We start from the raw sequence: 14,965 nt of genomic DNA, 5'->3' as shown, positions 1-14,965 counted from the left end.
ATGTTTATATTGTTATTATGATATTCCTAGTATCATGTCTAGGGTAATTTTAATATTAAATATGATTGTTACGATGCTTCCTATGTTCTTCCTAATATTTATTCATGTTAGTATCATGTTAGGGTTAAAGATTTGATTTTTATTGCTTAGTGACATGCTAGGGTTTGTTATTAATCTTGTTAGTATCATGCCTAGGATCTTGCTATTATTATGCTTTAATATTAACATGAACATGATTATGATTATAATTGTTTTGATTTATGATTCTTATTATTATTATTTTGATGATGATTATAATAATTTTATTGATTATTTATTATGTTGCTTGATATATTTATTATTTATTGCTTGATCACACCTTTTATTGCATGTTTAAAGGGAATTTGTACTTGTAATCACGCTTAATAAGATTATTAATAATCTTTTTTAGGGTTAATTTGATTATAATTTCAAGTGATCGCCAATAATAGTTTTATTTGTGCATTAATATTCAACCAACATAGATAAACAGGTTTAGGGTTAATCTTATTGATTGTATGTTAATTGAAAAGCACGCATGAATACGATCAGAATAAAGTAGAGGCCTATTATTAGGGAAGGTTCAATCTCTTTTAGGTTGGATTTGTACCTTCATCCCTGAACCCTTATTTGGTTCAAGACCTTATGGAGTTGACGATCTCTTGGATCGTTAAGGGGTGTAACCTTCACCTCGTGAACGGTTAACAAGTTCCTAAAACTTGTTGGCGACTCTTTTGCTTTATCTTCTTCCCTTTTGGACGCCACCGTACTTTAGTGTATGATCACAGTGGGGTTCAAGCTAGGGATTAACGCTTGAAATCTATTCCCTATAGTAGGGATCTTGTTTTAGGATTTTAGAGCCGCGCCAACAGGAGGCGCGTGCAACTCTCTGAGTCGCGCTGGGTGCTACGCGCATCTCAATGAGTTGCGCGCGCAAGGTTCGCGCAACTGATTAAGTTGTGCTGGTTTGCGGTTTGCGTTATACAAAAACGCGTTTTTAAAACTTCCATTACTTTTGATTGCGACGTTGGATTAAGACGTGTCAGATGTCATTGGAAATCTATGAATGTCTACTTTCCAATGCCGTTAGAATTAGGTTAAAATATGTTATGGATCTAAAGTTATGGCCGTTGGAGTGCAAGGGTGTCGGTTTTATGGCCCGGTTTAGTGTTTTGATCATAACTTCTTTGTTTTGGCTCGGAATTGGGCTTATAATATACCGTTGGAAAGCTCGTTGAAAGGGATTTATAGGACTTATAGGACTTATAATATACCGTTGGAAAGCTCGTTGAAAGCTCGGATTTATAGGACTTGCATGGGAATTTGATGTTTGGTTCATCTGTTTGGCTCGGTTTTTCAACAATGTAGGTTCCATTGGATCCAATCATTGCATTTGTCGAAATTTGGTTCGTTATTATTCAATTTTTAACATGTATGAACACGTTTTAGGCCTAATTAGTAATCGGACAAGGCTGTAAAATAACTTGGTCTCAAATATGGGTTTTAACTTACTTCATAATTCTTTTCGTAGTCCATAAACACTTCAACTTTGATCTAACATGAAGAACGGATTTTTGTAACATCATCGCACTTCCTTTCGGGACAAGAGGCCAAAAGTAGATGTCTACAGTTATCCCCCACTTTGATCGAGTCTAGAATAGATGATGATCAAAGTAGTCAAGGAAATAAATCCGAGACTCATTCTGTGAAGTTCCCTAAGAATAGAGAATATTTCAGAAATATTAAGGATGTCGAAACGATCTTTGGTTCGCTAAGTGTTTGAAATAAGTAGCTATTAAGGCTAAAAAAAATTTTCTAGTCTCAATGAGCTAAAGAATCTAGATTGATCCTTTGCAATTATAGAACGCTTTTACAAGTAAAGGTGTTTTGGGTGATGTCAAGTCATGAGAAGAGATCGGTTTTAAAAGGATAAAAGGGGATGATTTCCTCTCAGTCGTGTCATCGTTGGTCTAAAGTCCCTCGATATGTCATTGAAACTTTAGCCTGAATTTAACAATGTAAAAGATGAAAAAAGGGGTTTTCGGTATTCGAGCCAAAATGGTCCGGTATTCAAGCCGGGTCCGGTATTCGAGCTTGACGTCCACAAGATAGAAATACATGTCTCAAGACTGGAGGCATAAATCCAAATTCAGTGAGATCGAGGGAAGAAAGTCAGCAACTCTCTCATCAGTTTTGTCCACAAGATGAGTACACGTGTCCAGGACTGGGGGCATGTGACTACATAGGCGCGACATCGTCTAGTCGCTTCTTTATATAGGGGGGTGGATTCGACACCCTAACTGTCCGGTAAGTTAGTAAGCGCACTAACTACCGTATTTGCTCCCATTCAAGAAGTGCCTGTTCCTGAAGGTTCGGCGCGCCTGTCAACTCGTTGAGCTAACGCCTACAGTAATTCTCTACCTATTAGTTTTGAGAGGTAGGTCTCGCAAAGCTTAGGCTGAGTGAAATTTTACGCATCACCTACGTCGTACAATTTTGCGTCGTACGATACGCCATTTGCATTTTTTTGCTGCCTGAAAACGCCTTCCTTTTTGCTTCTGACGTGATAAAAGAAGAAAACCCGGACATTTGCAACGTTAGTACAGTAAAATGACAAACCTGTCTATGGGTGCTTTTACGTAAAGCAACACCACAGAACATCTTAAGGCACTCTTACGAAAAACGTTTAAAACGTATGCTTAGGGAAGGCACAAAGCACGGTGTGCATGCAAGATAATGCAACAAACTAACAAAGAAGAAAACAAACTACAAAATGAAAATCAATTTAAAAGATTTTGATAATTTGCGCGCCATTACGTCTAATAACGAGCAAAAATCGTTGAAAAAATGATGAAACAGATCAAAATCTGGATACCGGTTATTTTAGTGACTAGTATCCGCGCGCAACTCAGTAGGTCGCGCTGGCCAGGCGCGCGCATCGTTCTGAGTTGCGCTGGTCTGTCACGCGCAACTAATTCAGTTGCGCGCGACATTTAAGTCAGCAAAAAGAGAATCGTTGAGCGCGATTTTACATTTCGCTTTCTCTCTCCTTCCTTCATGATTTTCGCTTCTTACTCTCTCTAAAGAGATCGGATTTTCTTGTTTTTCGAAGCTAAAGGAAGTAGATCTCGTCCCTTATTCATATTTTCCATAATTCGTTCATTCTTGGCTGAATTTGGGCGATTTTCGAACCTTTAAACCCCAAATTTTTGAATTTGGTGGTTTTTGATTCGACTTGTTTTCATGAATTTGTTTGTTTATCGTTGTGACATGTTTAAGCAATATATTGCAACAAATTTCATGTGAAGTGATAAAGTATTGATCCTGTATGAGCATGTCAAGCATATATGTATTTTTTTTTGTTCTAATTTTGATTTTGTACTTGAACTTTATTTCTCTTTTGTTTTGCTCACATAGACTATACTTGTTAATTTTAATGTAAATTTAAGTGTTTAGAACAACAATTATGCATTAAAATTATAAATGAAATTTTGAACTTTTATAATAGCATGAATTTGTTCTTGCGATTGATGTTTATTTTTTCATGCGTAAGTTTCAAAATTGGTTTTATCAAGGATAAAAATAACCGACGGTTATTATTATTCACTTATAAAACTGTGATCTCAAGATTTGCACAAAACTAGTTAGTTTAGGGAATTCTTGAAGACATAATCGAACTAGAGTAGTTTGGCTATACTTCGGGCTTTTGAGCCCCCATTTTATATTATCGAATATTGTAGCCCCCAATGTTGGGTGACTTCGATGACTTGTTTGTTTTTTTAATAATTAGACCATTTCATGTTGCTTGAAGTGGGTCTAGAAATCCTGTGTTTTGTCTTATTATGATAACAACTAGGATCTTGGAAACTATTAAACTAGTGTGTTTAAATCGTTTTTTGACCTTTCATAGTTTTAACAAAGTAATTTGCTAAGTCTAGTAATATTGGTCATTCATTAAAACAAGTAAGAGGAAAAATGAAATGTTGTTCAAATTTTTTCGTCTATTCTTGCTACTTTTGAATTCTTTCTTTTGAGTTCGAATTTTTTACACTGTTTTGAAGCTCAAGAAAGTAGATGTTATCCCCCTTGCGAAATTCTAATGTGTGGAACAATGGATAATAATGAAGACTCCTTAATTCAGAATTTAAGAGTCTTTTGTTTACATTCTAACTCATGAAATAATGTGTCTTGATAAAATTTTCATGATGAATGATTGAGTACTAAATTTTCGTATGAGCAAGTATGTTTTATGCATCATGATTTTTTTTCTTTTGCTCTATACTAGTTATACTCTCTAATCTCTAGAGTAAATTGAATTATTGGAACAACAATTATGCACTAAGATTAGTTCTGAAGTTGAACTTGAAAATGGCTTGAGTATGTAACATGTTTGATGGCCAAGTTTAGTTGCAAACTTAGTTTTTAATGATTATTAAATCATTGTGATACGTTTGAAAATTTTAAGGCTCGAGATCTACGTAAACCCTTTGTAGTTTAGGCGATTCTCGAAAGTAGCTCGAATAGCATGAATATCTCATTTTGTTTTTTGTTGATATTGGAGCCCCCATGTGTCGGGTTATGCGCATTCTTACTATTTCACAATTCTTGGAGCCCCCATTTTGGGGTAGTTCTAATGACTTGCTATCATTTAGGCCATTCATATGATACTGAGATGGACCTATGTATATCTCCTATTTTGTTTTGAGATATTTAGGACAATGACATGGCTTTCACATTTTAGTTAAAGTCATGTTCAAGAAAGCAAGTTAGTTCTTTGCTTGTTTATTAACCAAAATAATTTTGTTTAAGGTTTAGTATATCATACCTAATGTCTAAACGTTTGTAAAGATCATTGTGGTGATTTTATTCTCAAAGTTGATTTAGAACATCAAATATTTTCTTTGTTCTTATCAATCTTTGATTTTGGTCTAGTAGGTGGTTTGTTTACCATCCCTTAACCAATATTCGCAGGAGAACTAAGCGAGAACAAGTTTGAGTCAAGAAGAAGTCGAATCTTAATTCATTCCTTTTGGAAAAATACATGTATTTGTTGGGCCCGTAATAATATACGACCGAATATGCTTAGGGCACCAATCCAAGATCAAAGAATTTAGAAAAATAGACCAAACGACTTGATTGGATTAAACAAGGAAAGCAGGATCAAGAGTATCAATCAAGAAGATACTTGCCAAGAATACACCTATAGAATAGGGAACAAAATAAATCAAGAAGATCCTCTACATTTCGAATATATTCTGAATATCTATGTAACCCTAGGGATCCCTAGGTATAAATAGGAAGAGTTAGACATTATAACACTCATGTACGCTCGCACATAATTCAATATAAGCAATTTGCTTTACTTTTGTCAACAAATCTGTGTCCCTACTGAACAATTTGGGGCCCACCGTGGGGCTGATAATCAATTAACCTACCAATTCGCCAAAAACCAAAACAAACACCATGACTGGACAACTAGTACTCTTTACCATTGCTGAAATCAATGAAGGAATGAACGAATTCCGTCAAACCTTAGACCAGCAGAAAAGCCTAATCGGAACACTGTTGGCCCAAAAGGTTCAAACCGAAGCCAAACTCACCAGTCTTACTAAATAAAATGAAGCCCTCCGCAACCAAATACAATCAGTCGCATCCAAGACCGTTAACACCAGAAAGAGTACCGAAAGTATGGCCATGCATCTTGACATGTCCGGAACCTTTCACACCCCTAACGGGGAAAAAGGATCTAACAGCAGGGAAATGCCCCTGGACGTAGACATTTTGGATGCAGGAACCCTCAAGAAGAGCATGCAGGAAGGAACTGAAGAGGAAAAAATAGAAAAGGTGGTTAAGGAGTACCTCAAAGCATTTGAGGCCACAATTGCCAAAATTTCTAGAATGCCAAAGCTCATGGAAGAAGAAGCAGCAGATGGCTATATAAAGTCTCCTTTCTCAGAAGAGATCGCCATAGTAGAAGTGCCAAAGAGGTTCAGCACGCCCAACATGGCTATGTATGACGGAACAACAGACCCTGATGAGCACGTGTCCTTCTACAAGCAGAAGATGATGACAAGCTCAATCCCTAGAGATATCAGAGAGGCTATCATGTGCAAAGCCTTTGGAGCCAAATTTTCAGGTCCAGCTCTAACTTGGTTCATTAATTTAGATAATGGGACAATTCGATCTTTTGCAGAAATGGTGAATCTATTTAACATCCAGTTTGCTAGTAGCAGGAAAATCGAGAAGCAATCTTCAGATCTGTACCGTGTTTTGCAAAGATACAGTGAATCCTTGTGGGTCTATCTTAATAGGTTCAACACAGAAAAGATTGGGATACACAAATGTGATGCTCCTACAACAATCGAAGCATTCAGGAGAGGACTGCTAGACCATAGTGAGCTTTACAAGGAGCTGACCATATCCCTGTACGACCTTCGAAGATGTACAAGCCAAAGCTATGGCTCAAGTCAGATTTGAAGAGGATACCTATGCAAGAAAGACTCCTAAGCCAGATTGCCAGTCAAGAAGGAGCAATAACTTTCCCATAAGAGATCATCGATTCAAGCCATATAAGCGTTCTCGCTTTGATGAAGGATCAGTCAATGCTGTCGAAGGAGAATTCTCTGATTGGAGGGAAGATCCTGAACTCCCACCTAAATTACATGAATATTATTTCAATGATAACCCTGCAGGAGTAATTAGGACCCTTAATAAGATGGGAGATACTGTGCAATGGCCTAGAAAGAATGATAGGCCTGGAGAGAAGAAAGATCCGTCCAGGTGGTGTGACTTCCATTCAGATGTTGGCCATACAGCCGATGAGTGTGTCGCGCTCAGAAAAGAGGTTGCTTACCTGCTGAAGAAAGGGTATCTCAAAGAACTTCTGTCAGATAGATCCAAAGCTCCAGGAAAGGAAAGAGAATCAAAGCAAGGAGGCCCCCCACCTCCTCCTCCAATTGTCAAAACCATTTGTTTCATATCAGGAGGGTTAGAAGTGTGCGGTTTGACATACTCAGCAGCGAAGCGACATGCGAAGGAAAGCAATAAGGATCAGCCCGACAGAAGAGAAAAATAAAAAATGGACATTCCCATCATGTTTGAAGAAAGCGACGCATTAGAAGGCCATCATGACGGTCTAGTGATTTCACTTCCAGTTGGAAACTGCATGATCAAGAGAATCCTTGTTGACAATGGAAGCTCTGCAAACATCATCATGCTTGATACTCTGAAACATATGAACATCGATGAAAAGAACATCATCAATAAGTCAACAATGCTAGTAGGATTCAGTGGAGAAACCAAGAAAACAAGTGGAGAGATCACATTAGCTACCTATGCAAAAGGAGTCAACCTACAAGTCAAGTTCCTAGTGATTGACACTCTGTCATTATACAATATGATCTTGGGCAGACCCTGGATACATGAGATGATGGCCATTCCCTCCACATACCATCAAGTCATTAAATTCCCTACCAGTTGGGGTATTCAAGAAATTAGGGGAGATCCTAAGGAAGCTAAGGAATGTTACAAGATTGCACTAAAAGCAACATCTACAGAATAGAGTTCAGCATAGCAATAAGAGGGTCAGCTGTGCTAAGAGAAGTTGAGCATAGCAGAGGAACAAGAAGCCACGGAAGTCTAGTTAAACCCCAACCATCGAGATCAAAAGGTCAGAATATGGTCAGAATTGAAGTCAAATCTCCGACAACAAATTTATGACTTCTTAGAAGAAGAAAAAGATGCGTTCGCTTGGACCCATGAAGACATGAAAGGCATCCCCCCAGACGTAATCACTCACAGACTAAACGTAGACCCAATGCATACACCAATAAAGCAGAAGAGAAGGAAATTTGCGCCAGAAAGGAACAAGATTATCAATGAAGAAATCCAAAACCTATTGAAGACTGGAAAGATCAGAGAGGTGAAGTGCCCAGAATGGCTCGCTAACGTGGTGGTAGTCAGAAAGAAGAACGGAAAATGGCGAATCTGTATTGATTTCACAGATATCAACAAGGCGTGCCCAAAGGATCCGTTCCCCCTACCTCACATTGATGTCATGGTAGACGCCACAGCAGGACACCAGCTGCTATCCTTCATGGACGCATACAGTTGGTACAATCAAATCCTCATGCACAAAGATTACTAGGAGAAAACCGCTTTCATTACTAGTCAAGGAATCTATTACTACAAGGTAATGCCTTTCGGATTGAAGAACGCAGGAGCGACATATCAAAGGTTGGTGAACAAGATGTTTGAAGAGCAAATCCAAAACACAGTAGAGGTCTATATAGACGACATGGTAGTTAAATCCAAGAAGGCAGATGATCACGTCAGAGACCTTAGAGAAGCCTTTGCCATCCTGAAGCAGTACAACATGAAGTTAAACCCCACAAAGTGCACATTCGGAGTACAGTCGGCAAAGTTCCTAGGGTATATGGATACACAAAGAGGAATAGAAGCCAGCCCAGACCAAGTGAAAGCCATCCTGGACCTGGAACGACCAAAGTAAAAGAAAGATGTACAGAGCCTAACAAGAAAAATTGCAACACTAAACAGGTTCATTTCGAAATCTTCAGACAAGAACAGAGCCTTTTATGAAGTAATGAAGAAAAACAAGGAATTCAAGTGGGAGCAAGAACACGATGAAGCATTTCAAAAGCTAAAGGAATACTTGGCCAACCCGTTGATTCTCTCTAAACCTAGTGAAGGGGAGCCCCTCCAATTGTACCTCGCAGTATCTGAAGGGACAATTAGTGCAGTCCTCACAAGAGAAGAAGATAAAGAGCAATTTCCCATCTACTACGTAAGCAAAACCTTACTTAGTGCGGAAACGAGGTACGCATCCTTGGAGAAAATTATTTTAGCTTTAGTTACTGCCTCAATAAAGCTACGCCATACTTTGAAATCCATTCCATACGAGTACGAACCAACTATCCCATCAAAGCCATCACGAGAAAGCCATAAATGTCAGGAAGGATGGAGAAATGGGCCCTACATTTGAATAGGTACGATATACAATACGAGCCCAGAATCGCAATCAAATCACAAGCTTTGGCAGACTTCGTAGCAGACTTCAGCCTAGCCCTTGAGGAAGAAGCACAAAAAGAAGTATTGGCATTACAAGAACCAAAGGCTACACAAAAAGAGAAATAAACCGCCCTTCACGGTTACCGAGGAAATTTCCTTGAAACTGCTACCACGTTCCTTATTTTTGTTAACCGTTGAAATATTTTCTAAAATTCAAAAATCCTTCAAACGGCTTCTTTAGGTAATTTTTACCTTCAATACTTGAAAATAAAAATTAGGGGCAATTGTTGGGCCCGTATTAATATACGACCCAGTATGCTTTGGGCACCAATCCAAGATCAAAGAATTCAGCAAAATAGACAAAACGGCTTGATTGGAATAAACAAGGAAAATAGGATCAAGAGTATCAATTAAGAAGATACTTGCCAAGAATACACCTACGGAACAGGGAACAGAATAAATCAAGAAGATCCTCTACATTTCGAATATATTCTGAATATCTATATAACCCTAGGGATCCCTAGGTATAAATAGGAAGAGTTAGACATTATAACACTCATGTACGCTCGCACATAATTCAATATAAGCAATTTGCTCTACTTTTGTCTACGGATCTGTATCCCTACTGAACAAGGAGGCTTGTCCTTACTCAGTATTGTATCTCTAAACTTATCTCTTTGATCTTATTGAATACTTAATGTTTGCTTACTAGTTATTTATTGTTTTATTATCGTTCTTAATCGCTTTATATGTTATTAGTGGAATGATTGTTATTACCCCTCAAAACCTAGCAAATTATTAGATGTCCTAGCTGAGATTTACCTAAACAGTATTATCCAAACGGTTATAGAGAATCTGAACATTATTTATTTTAGAAAACAAAAATTCAGAAAGGAAATTTTGAATATTATTTTTTATTAGAAACATGTTGTTTCGAACTAGAATTCAAAATTGGAAAAGGGATCCAATTATATTATTTTCAAAACCGAACCCAAAATGGAAAGAAATGTCTAGCTTGTAATTGAGTGTGACTTTTTTGTCCAAGATTAATGAAGATAAGTTGTAATTTGCAACTTATTTCAACAAAGATATGGGAGCAAACTTTTGTATATCTGATTTTGTTTATGTTTTTCTGCTTGTTATCATTGTTATATTTTTCTAATTAAAAGTGAAGTTCTTTCAATTAAATAAGTACCGTAATTTGAAAATGAATGTTTATCAAAATTAGGTTTGGTGAAGTGTTAGAATAATTTAAAAAATCATTTGAATCACTTTCTAAAATATTGTCCCATTTTAAAATGAAAGTTAAGGTGAGACCTATATTTTTAATTTGAAGCCCCTAAGCGTAGACTTTAGGTGGCTTTTGGAATTCATGTATACATATATGGGATGTTTCTCATTTTTATTTAAAGTCTCAAGACTTGTGTTTTTAATTTGTGGAATATTGCATATGTTTATCACAAATTGTTTGATCAAGTAACATAATTAATTATCTTGGTCAAATAATAGGAAGTGGTATTCTTCCCTTTGTCATTTAAAGTTATTAAGATGATTCGTAATAAGCTTTGCATGACATTGATTTTCCAACATAAATAGCGTGTTCAAATCTGTAAATAGAGATAAGTAGGGATGTCCTGGCTTTATTAAGCCCCCAATTTGAGGCAAAGAGCAAAAAAATTATACTATTTTCGAGTATTTTAGATGCCAAATGGGAGGGATCATCCCGACTTACCCCCTTAAAAAAGAAATGAACAAAAAAGATGGATTTGTATAAAAAGGAAGGGGAATCCAACTTTCCCATAGAAGAATAAAGAAAGAAAATTCGACATGTTTTTGAAAAGCAAGGATTATTAACTTAATATTTGAATCATCATGATGACTTGGCAGTGAGGTATACGTGTGATAGCGATAACGATTTTTTTTTTCATGTAGCGATCATGTTCAATCAATATTCCTCGCTTAGAGAAGATGGAGATATCCCACATAGGCGGACATTTTAGTTGCTCATGAAAAGTGAAAAGACCAATTCTCAAGAGTTGTAAAAGACATCTAAAGTTGACGTCGAGGCTGTCGATATATCAAATCAATTTATTGTATTAACTCTTTTTCTTTTAGGCAATGTATATAGAACATGAATAAGATGATTGTATTTTTTTTTTTGTAAATTGATAATCATCTCATTTTTCTTTGGCAAAAGATATGGAAAACATTGAATGATTCGATTGCATTACTAACATGATGTAATCAAGCCAATGGCTATCAAATCATCCAAATCATTTGAATATTTTTTTATATGATCCTGAAATCATAACTCAACACTTTATGCATTTTATATATGGGCATGACTACTCAATAGTAGGTCCATATGTGCAAAGGCCTAAGATTGGCCATAGTTTCATGGAATGATGATTTTGGTCTATAGTTATGGTCTACCTCAAGGAGGGCCTTTCCAAGGTCGTAACGTGGCTAGGCTTAGGGTTATGAACAATGGACATACTCAAGCATACTCCCAATATCCTTTACTTTTGGTGCTTATCAAATTAGAACCTTTCTGCTTTGTGTGACAACTCCTACATTAGGTGCCTTTTCCTTGTCATCTCTCCTTTCTTTCTTCTTTTTTTTTTTGACAAGTTTTTTTTGGGTTTAGAACGATTTTTGTTTTTCCTTTTGCATTTGATCTTTCATTTTGGGTTTAGACTAACTTTGTGTCCCCCTCTTAAGTTTTGTTCCCCCAATTTCCTGTTTGTATCTTTGCACCATTCCCATCCCAAGGTATGGAATAATGTAGGTTGAATAACTAAGGCTCAATTGACGAGGCTCAAAAGGGCTGCCAAATAGATGGATTTTCTCTAAGGTTAAGAACATGGGATTATATTTATGGAGTTTCAAGTTGCCTCCTGTGTTGGTGAAATCATCATATCCTTTCTTTGTGGGCCTTTTTTCATTCAATACATCTTATAAGCCAAAGCTCGTCAAGATTTTTAAAGTGTTGAGTATGTATGCCTTTTAATTTTGCCTGTTTGTATGTATACATTTTATTTAATTCAAGGCAATAACAATAAAGAGATTGAAAAGAGAAAAAGATAGACGTACTTGAAAATATATTTTTTATTCATTAATTAATCAGAGTACAAAATAAGTAGATTCGACAGCATGAATCTCTTAGTCTATCATAAAAAACAAAGGAAAGAAACAAAACAAGACCTAGGGTGCTACATCTTGAATTGTTGACAACTTCTTGAGATTGCGTCTTCGAACTTTGTCCATCTATATGATTCATGGTTTAATTTATCAAGTCCCTTTCAACTAATGTTCCCACAATATAGACTTTTGAAATGTGTCTAAACCAAGGTATTGTAAATGGCACTTGTGTGGTGGAGACATATTGTCTATGAACTTTGGGACAAGTTCATGATCCGAAGGTCTTTGTGGAATAAGAGAAACCTTTGATTGCCACCTGGAAAAGAAGTCAATGAAGCCTTCTTCTTCCCCTTGCTTAAGCAATTAGAGATCGCGCAAGGTAGTTGTGAGCTCGATGTTATCTCTATATTGGGTTAAAAACGCTTTTACAACGTCACTCCAAGTGGAAGTTTGTTTTGCATCGTGGTTATAAAACCATGATCTAGCATTTGGATCCAATGAAAGAGGAAAAGTACATGAATATAGGCATTGATTTTACTTAAAGGTTGGCAAATCCGTAGTCAAGAACTTTTCTGGGAGAGTCTTGCTACTAGGTTGTGGTGCAAGCTCATAATTGAAGTACTTATTCCTTGAGTTAGCTCGAAGGACAAGTTTCTCCAAGGCCTCTAATCTTTCGGCTCTTGCTTTTTCTTGAAAAATGTTTTCTTTTTCTTTTTCTGCTTTTATTTTAGCCTTTTCTTCTTTTTTATGAGCCTTTATTTGGGCTTCTTCTTCTCGTAGGGCCTTTAGGTTTTGGAGTTCCTCTCTATGTTTCTCCAATGTTGCTTTGTCACCCATGATTGGACTAGTATGCAAATGTGGAAGATGATCTAGTAATGTGTATCACGAGAAATTGAGCGCTTTCACTTAAACCTTTTCTGCCAAGCATTCAAACAAAGAACAAAAGTCAAAATGATTGTTTTATTTCTTTTTTTTTTAAATCCTTGTAATACGAATTCACTTTAAGCAAGTTTGTTGATGAAGAATGTCAATATATTCACGAACAATCATTAATTAAATATCATGATTTGTGTTGACTTCAACAAGGTAATCATCTAAGGATTTTACTTTAAATGAATTGTTTTCGAAAAAGGTAGAAGAGAAAGTTAAGAAAGTTGGATTGAAAATGCTCATCAAATTTTAGGAATATTAATTAACACGAACATACTCCTTAAAATGATCAAATATACTATAGTATTTGTTGATCATTTAGATTACAATAGAGATCAATATCGTTTTTTTTTTTTTTTTTAATTATGATTCTCATATTGCTTATCTTTGAAGGATAACATATTACTATTTGTTTAAAAAGAATGAAGGAGTCCGAATGTAAAATCCAAGAAATAATTAAATCATTTTCTCGGTTTTATCATTCATTATACATATTTTTTTTATCATACTCTCTTTTTTTTTTTTTTTTTTTTTTTTTAAGAACGACATTTCTTTTTTTTCGTTTTATTTCTCTCTCTCTCTCTTTTTTTTTTTTTTTTTTTGTGAGGCAATCATCCCAAGTAAAGTTCTCGGGATTTTCTTTTTAAACCATAGAATAGGTAAATAAATTATACTCTTAAATCAAGGTTAACTAATTACAACTAAAAAAAATGATGAACACGAAAATAAGCACGTTTATGAATAAACATATTGATGACGTCCTATTAAGAGATGCAAACTTCTAATGACGAACCTCATAAGAAGTAATGTCATTAGCTAGATTATAAAGTACGTATACGAATCATCAAAATAAAAGATAGTATCGCGCGCAACTTTCAGTCTTGCGCTAAGGTGGAAAGTGCAACTTTAAGAGTAGCATCTGCCACATGCTTTTTTTTTTTTTTTTTTTTTTTTGTGAAAACGCAAAAAGAACGATAAAAATATTTTTTTATTTTTATTTTTATTATTTTTTTTGCAAAAACGCAAAAGAACGATAAAAAAAACATGTTTTTCGAAAATAAAGACGATCATAGTAAAAGTTAGACAACGTTGTTAGCCAAAGAGATATTTTTAACACCTACTTAACGATTAACCTTGAAGCGCTAGTATCGTTTTCTCCGTATGATATTGCTCGTAACGAGTCAAAGTCACGCGCAACTTTTGAACTTGCGCTAGGAGGGCACGCGCAACTTTGACGGTTGCGCGTGCCACTTGGTAAGTTCGACAATATAATTTTTGTTGTTTTTTTTAATTTTTTTTTGTCGAACCATAATTATTACGAATTTTTTTTAATATATCTCTAGAGTAACAATTTGAATTAGTTAGATTAGACACGAAGCACATATTCATTTAGTCACATAAGCACATAAAGGAACCGTCAAAGCATACAATGCCATTCTAAGGTCAAGGCTTAGGTGTCCAAGGGTACCATATCTTAAAAAACGATGCACAAATCAATCACTCAACGTGTTGCCTCATGACATCGCCCTCTCAACATTTTGTTGAAAATATAGGTAGGATGATTGTTATTGATTTCGAGATAGAAGCCTAGTGTTGGCAACCCCTAGTAAATGAGCCAATCCCCAATGGTTAAATTGTGCTATGATTATGCATGATGCAATGTTGCTTGTTCGGTTTTTACTTCTGTGAAAAAGGAAGATATTATGCGTTCGAGTCTCGCTCTCTAACTAGATATTATCCAAGTTAGTTCTCGTGACAATCCATAGGAAACCTAGTGCTGGAAACCATGAACCATAACTACGAACTAATCTTGTAACCTCTAAGTCCCCAGTGGAGTCGCCACTGTAAA

At 36.0% G+C, this 14,965-nt stretch overlaps 2 protein-coding genes across 2 annotated transcripts; both read left to right on the top strand.

Annotated features, from left to right (window-relative positions):
- The first annotated feature begins 5,706 nt into the window (after positions 1–5,706).
- LOC145630963 (uncharacterized) lies at positions 5,707–7,093 on the top strand. Its single transcript, XM_081683084.1, has 2 exons — positions 5,707–6,412; positions 6,459–7,093. The coding sequence occupies exons 1-2, from the start codon at positions 5,707–5,709 to the stop codon at positions 7,091–7,093; spliced, it is 1,341 nt and encodes a 446-aa protein (XP_081539210.1).
- Positions 7,094–7,096: 3 nt separating this feature from the next.
- LOC145630952 (uncharacterized) lies at positions 7,097–7,579 on the top strand. The gene has a single exon (XM_081683076.1). The coding sequence runs from the start codon at positions 7,097–7,099 to the stop codon at positions 7,577–7,579; it is 483 nt and encodes a 160-aa protein (XP_081539202.1).
- Positions 7,580–14,965: the final 7,386 nt, after the last annotated feature.

Source organism: Chenopodium album, chromosome 1 (assembly GCF_948465745.1).
Source record: "Chenopodium album chromosome 1, dcCheAlbu1.1, whole genome shotgun sequence".
In the NCBI taxonomy this organism is placed as follows: domain Eukaryota; kingdom Viridiplantae; phylum Streptophyta; class Magnoliopsida; order Caryophyllales; family Amaranthaceae; genus Chenopodium; species Chenopodium album.
The sequence above is the reverse complement of the archived record's forward strand: the minus strand, read 5'-3'. Positions and strand labels throughout refer to the sequence as shown.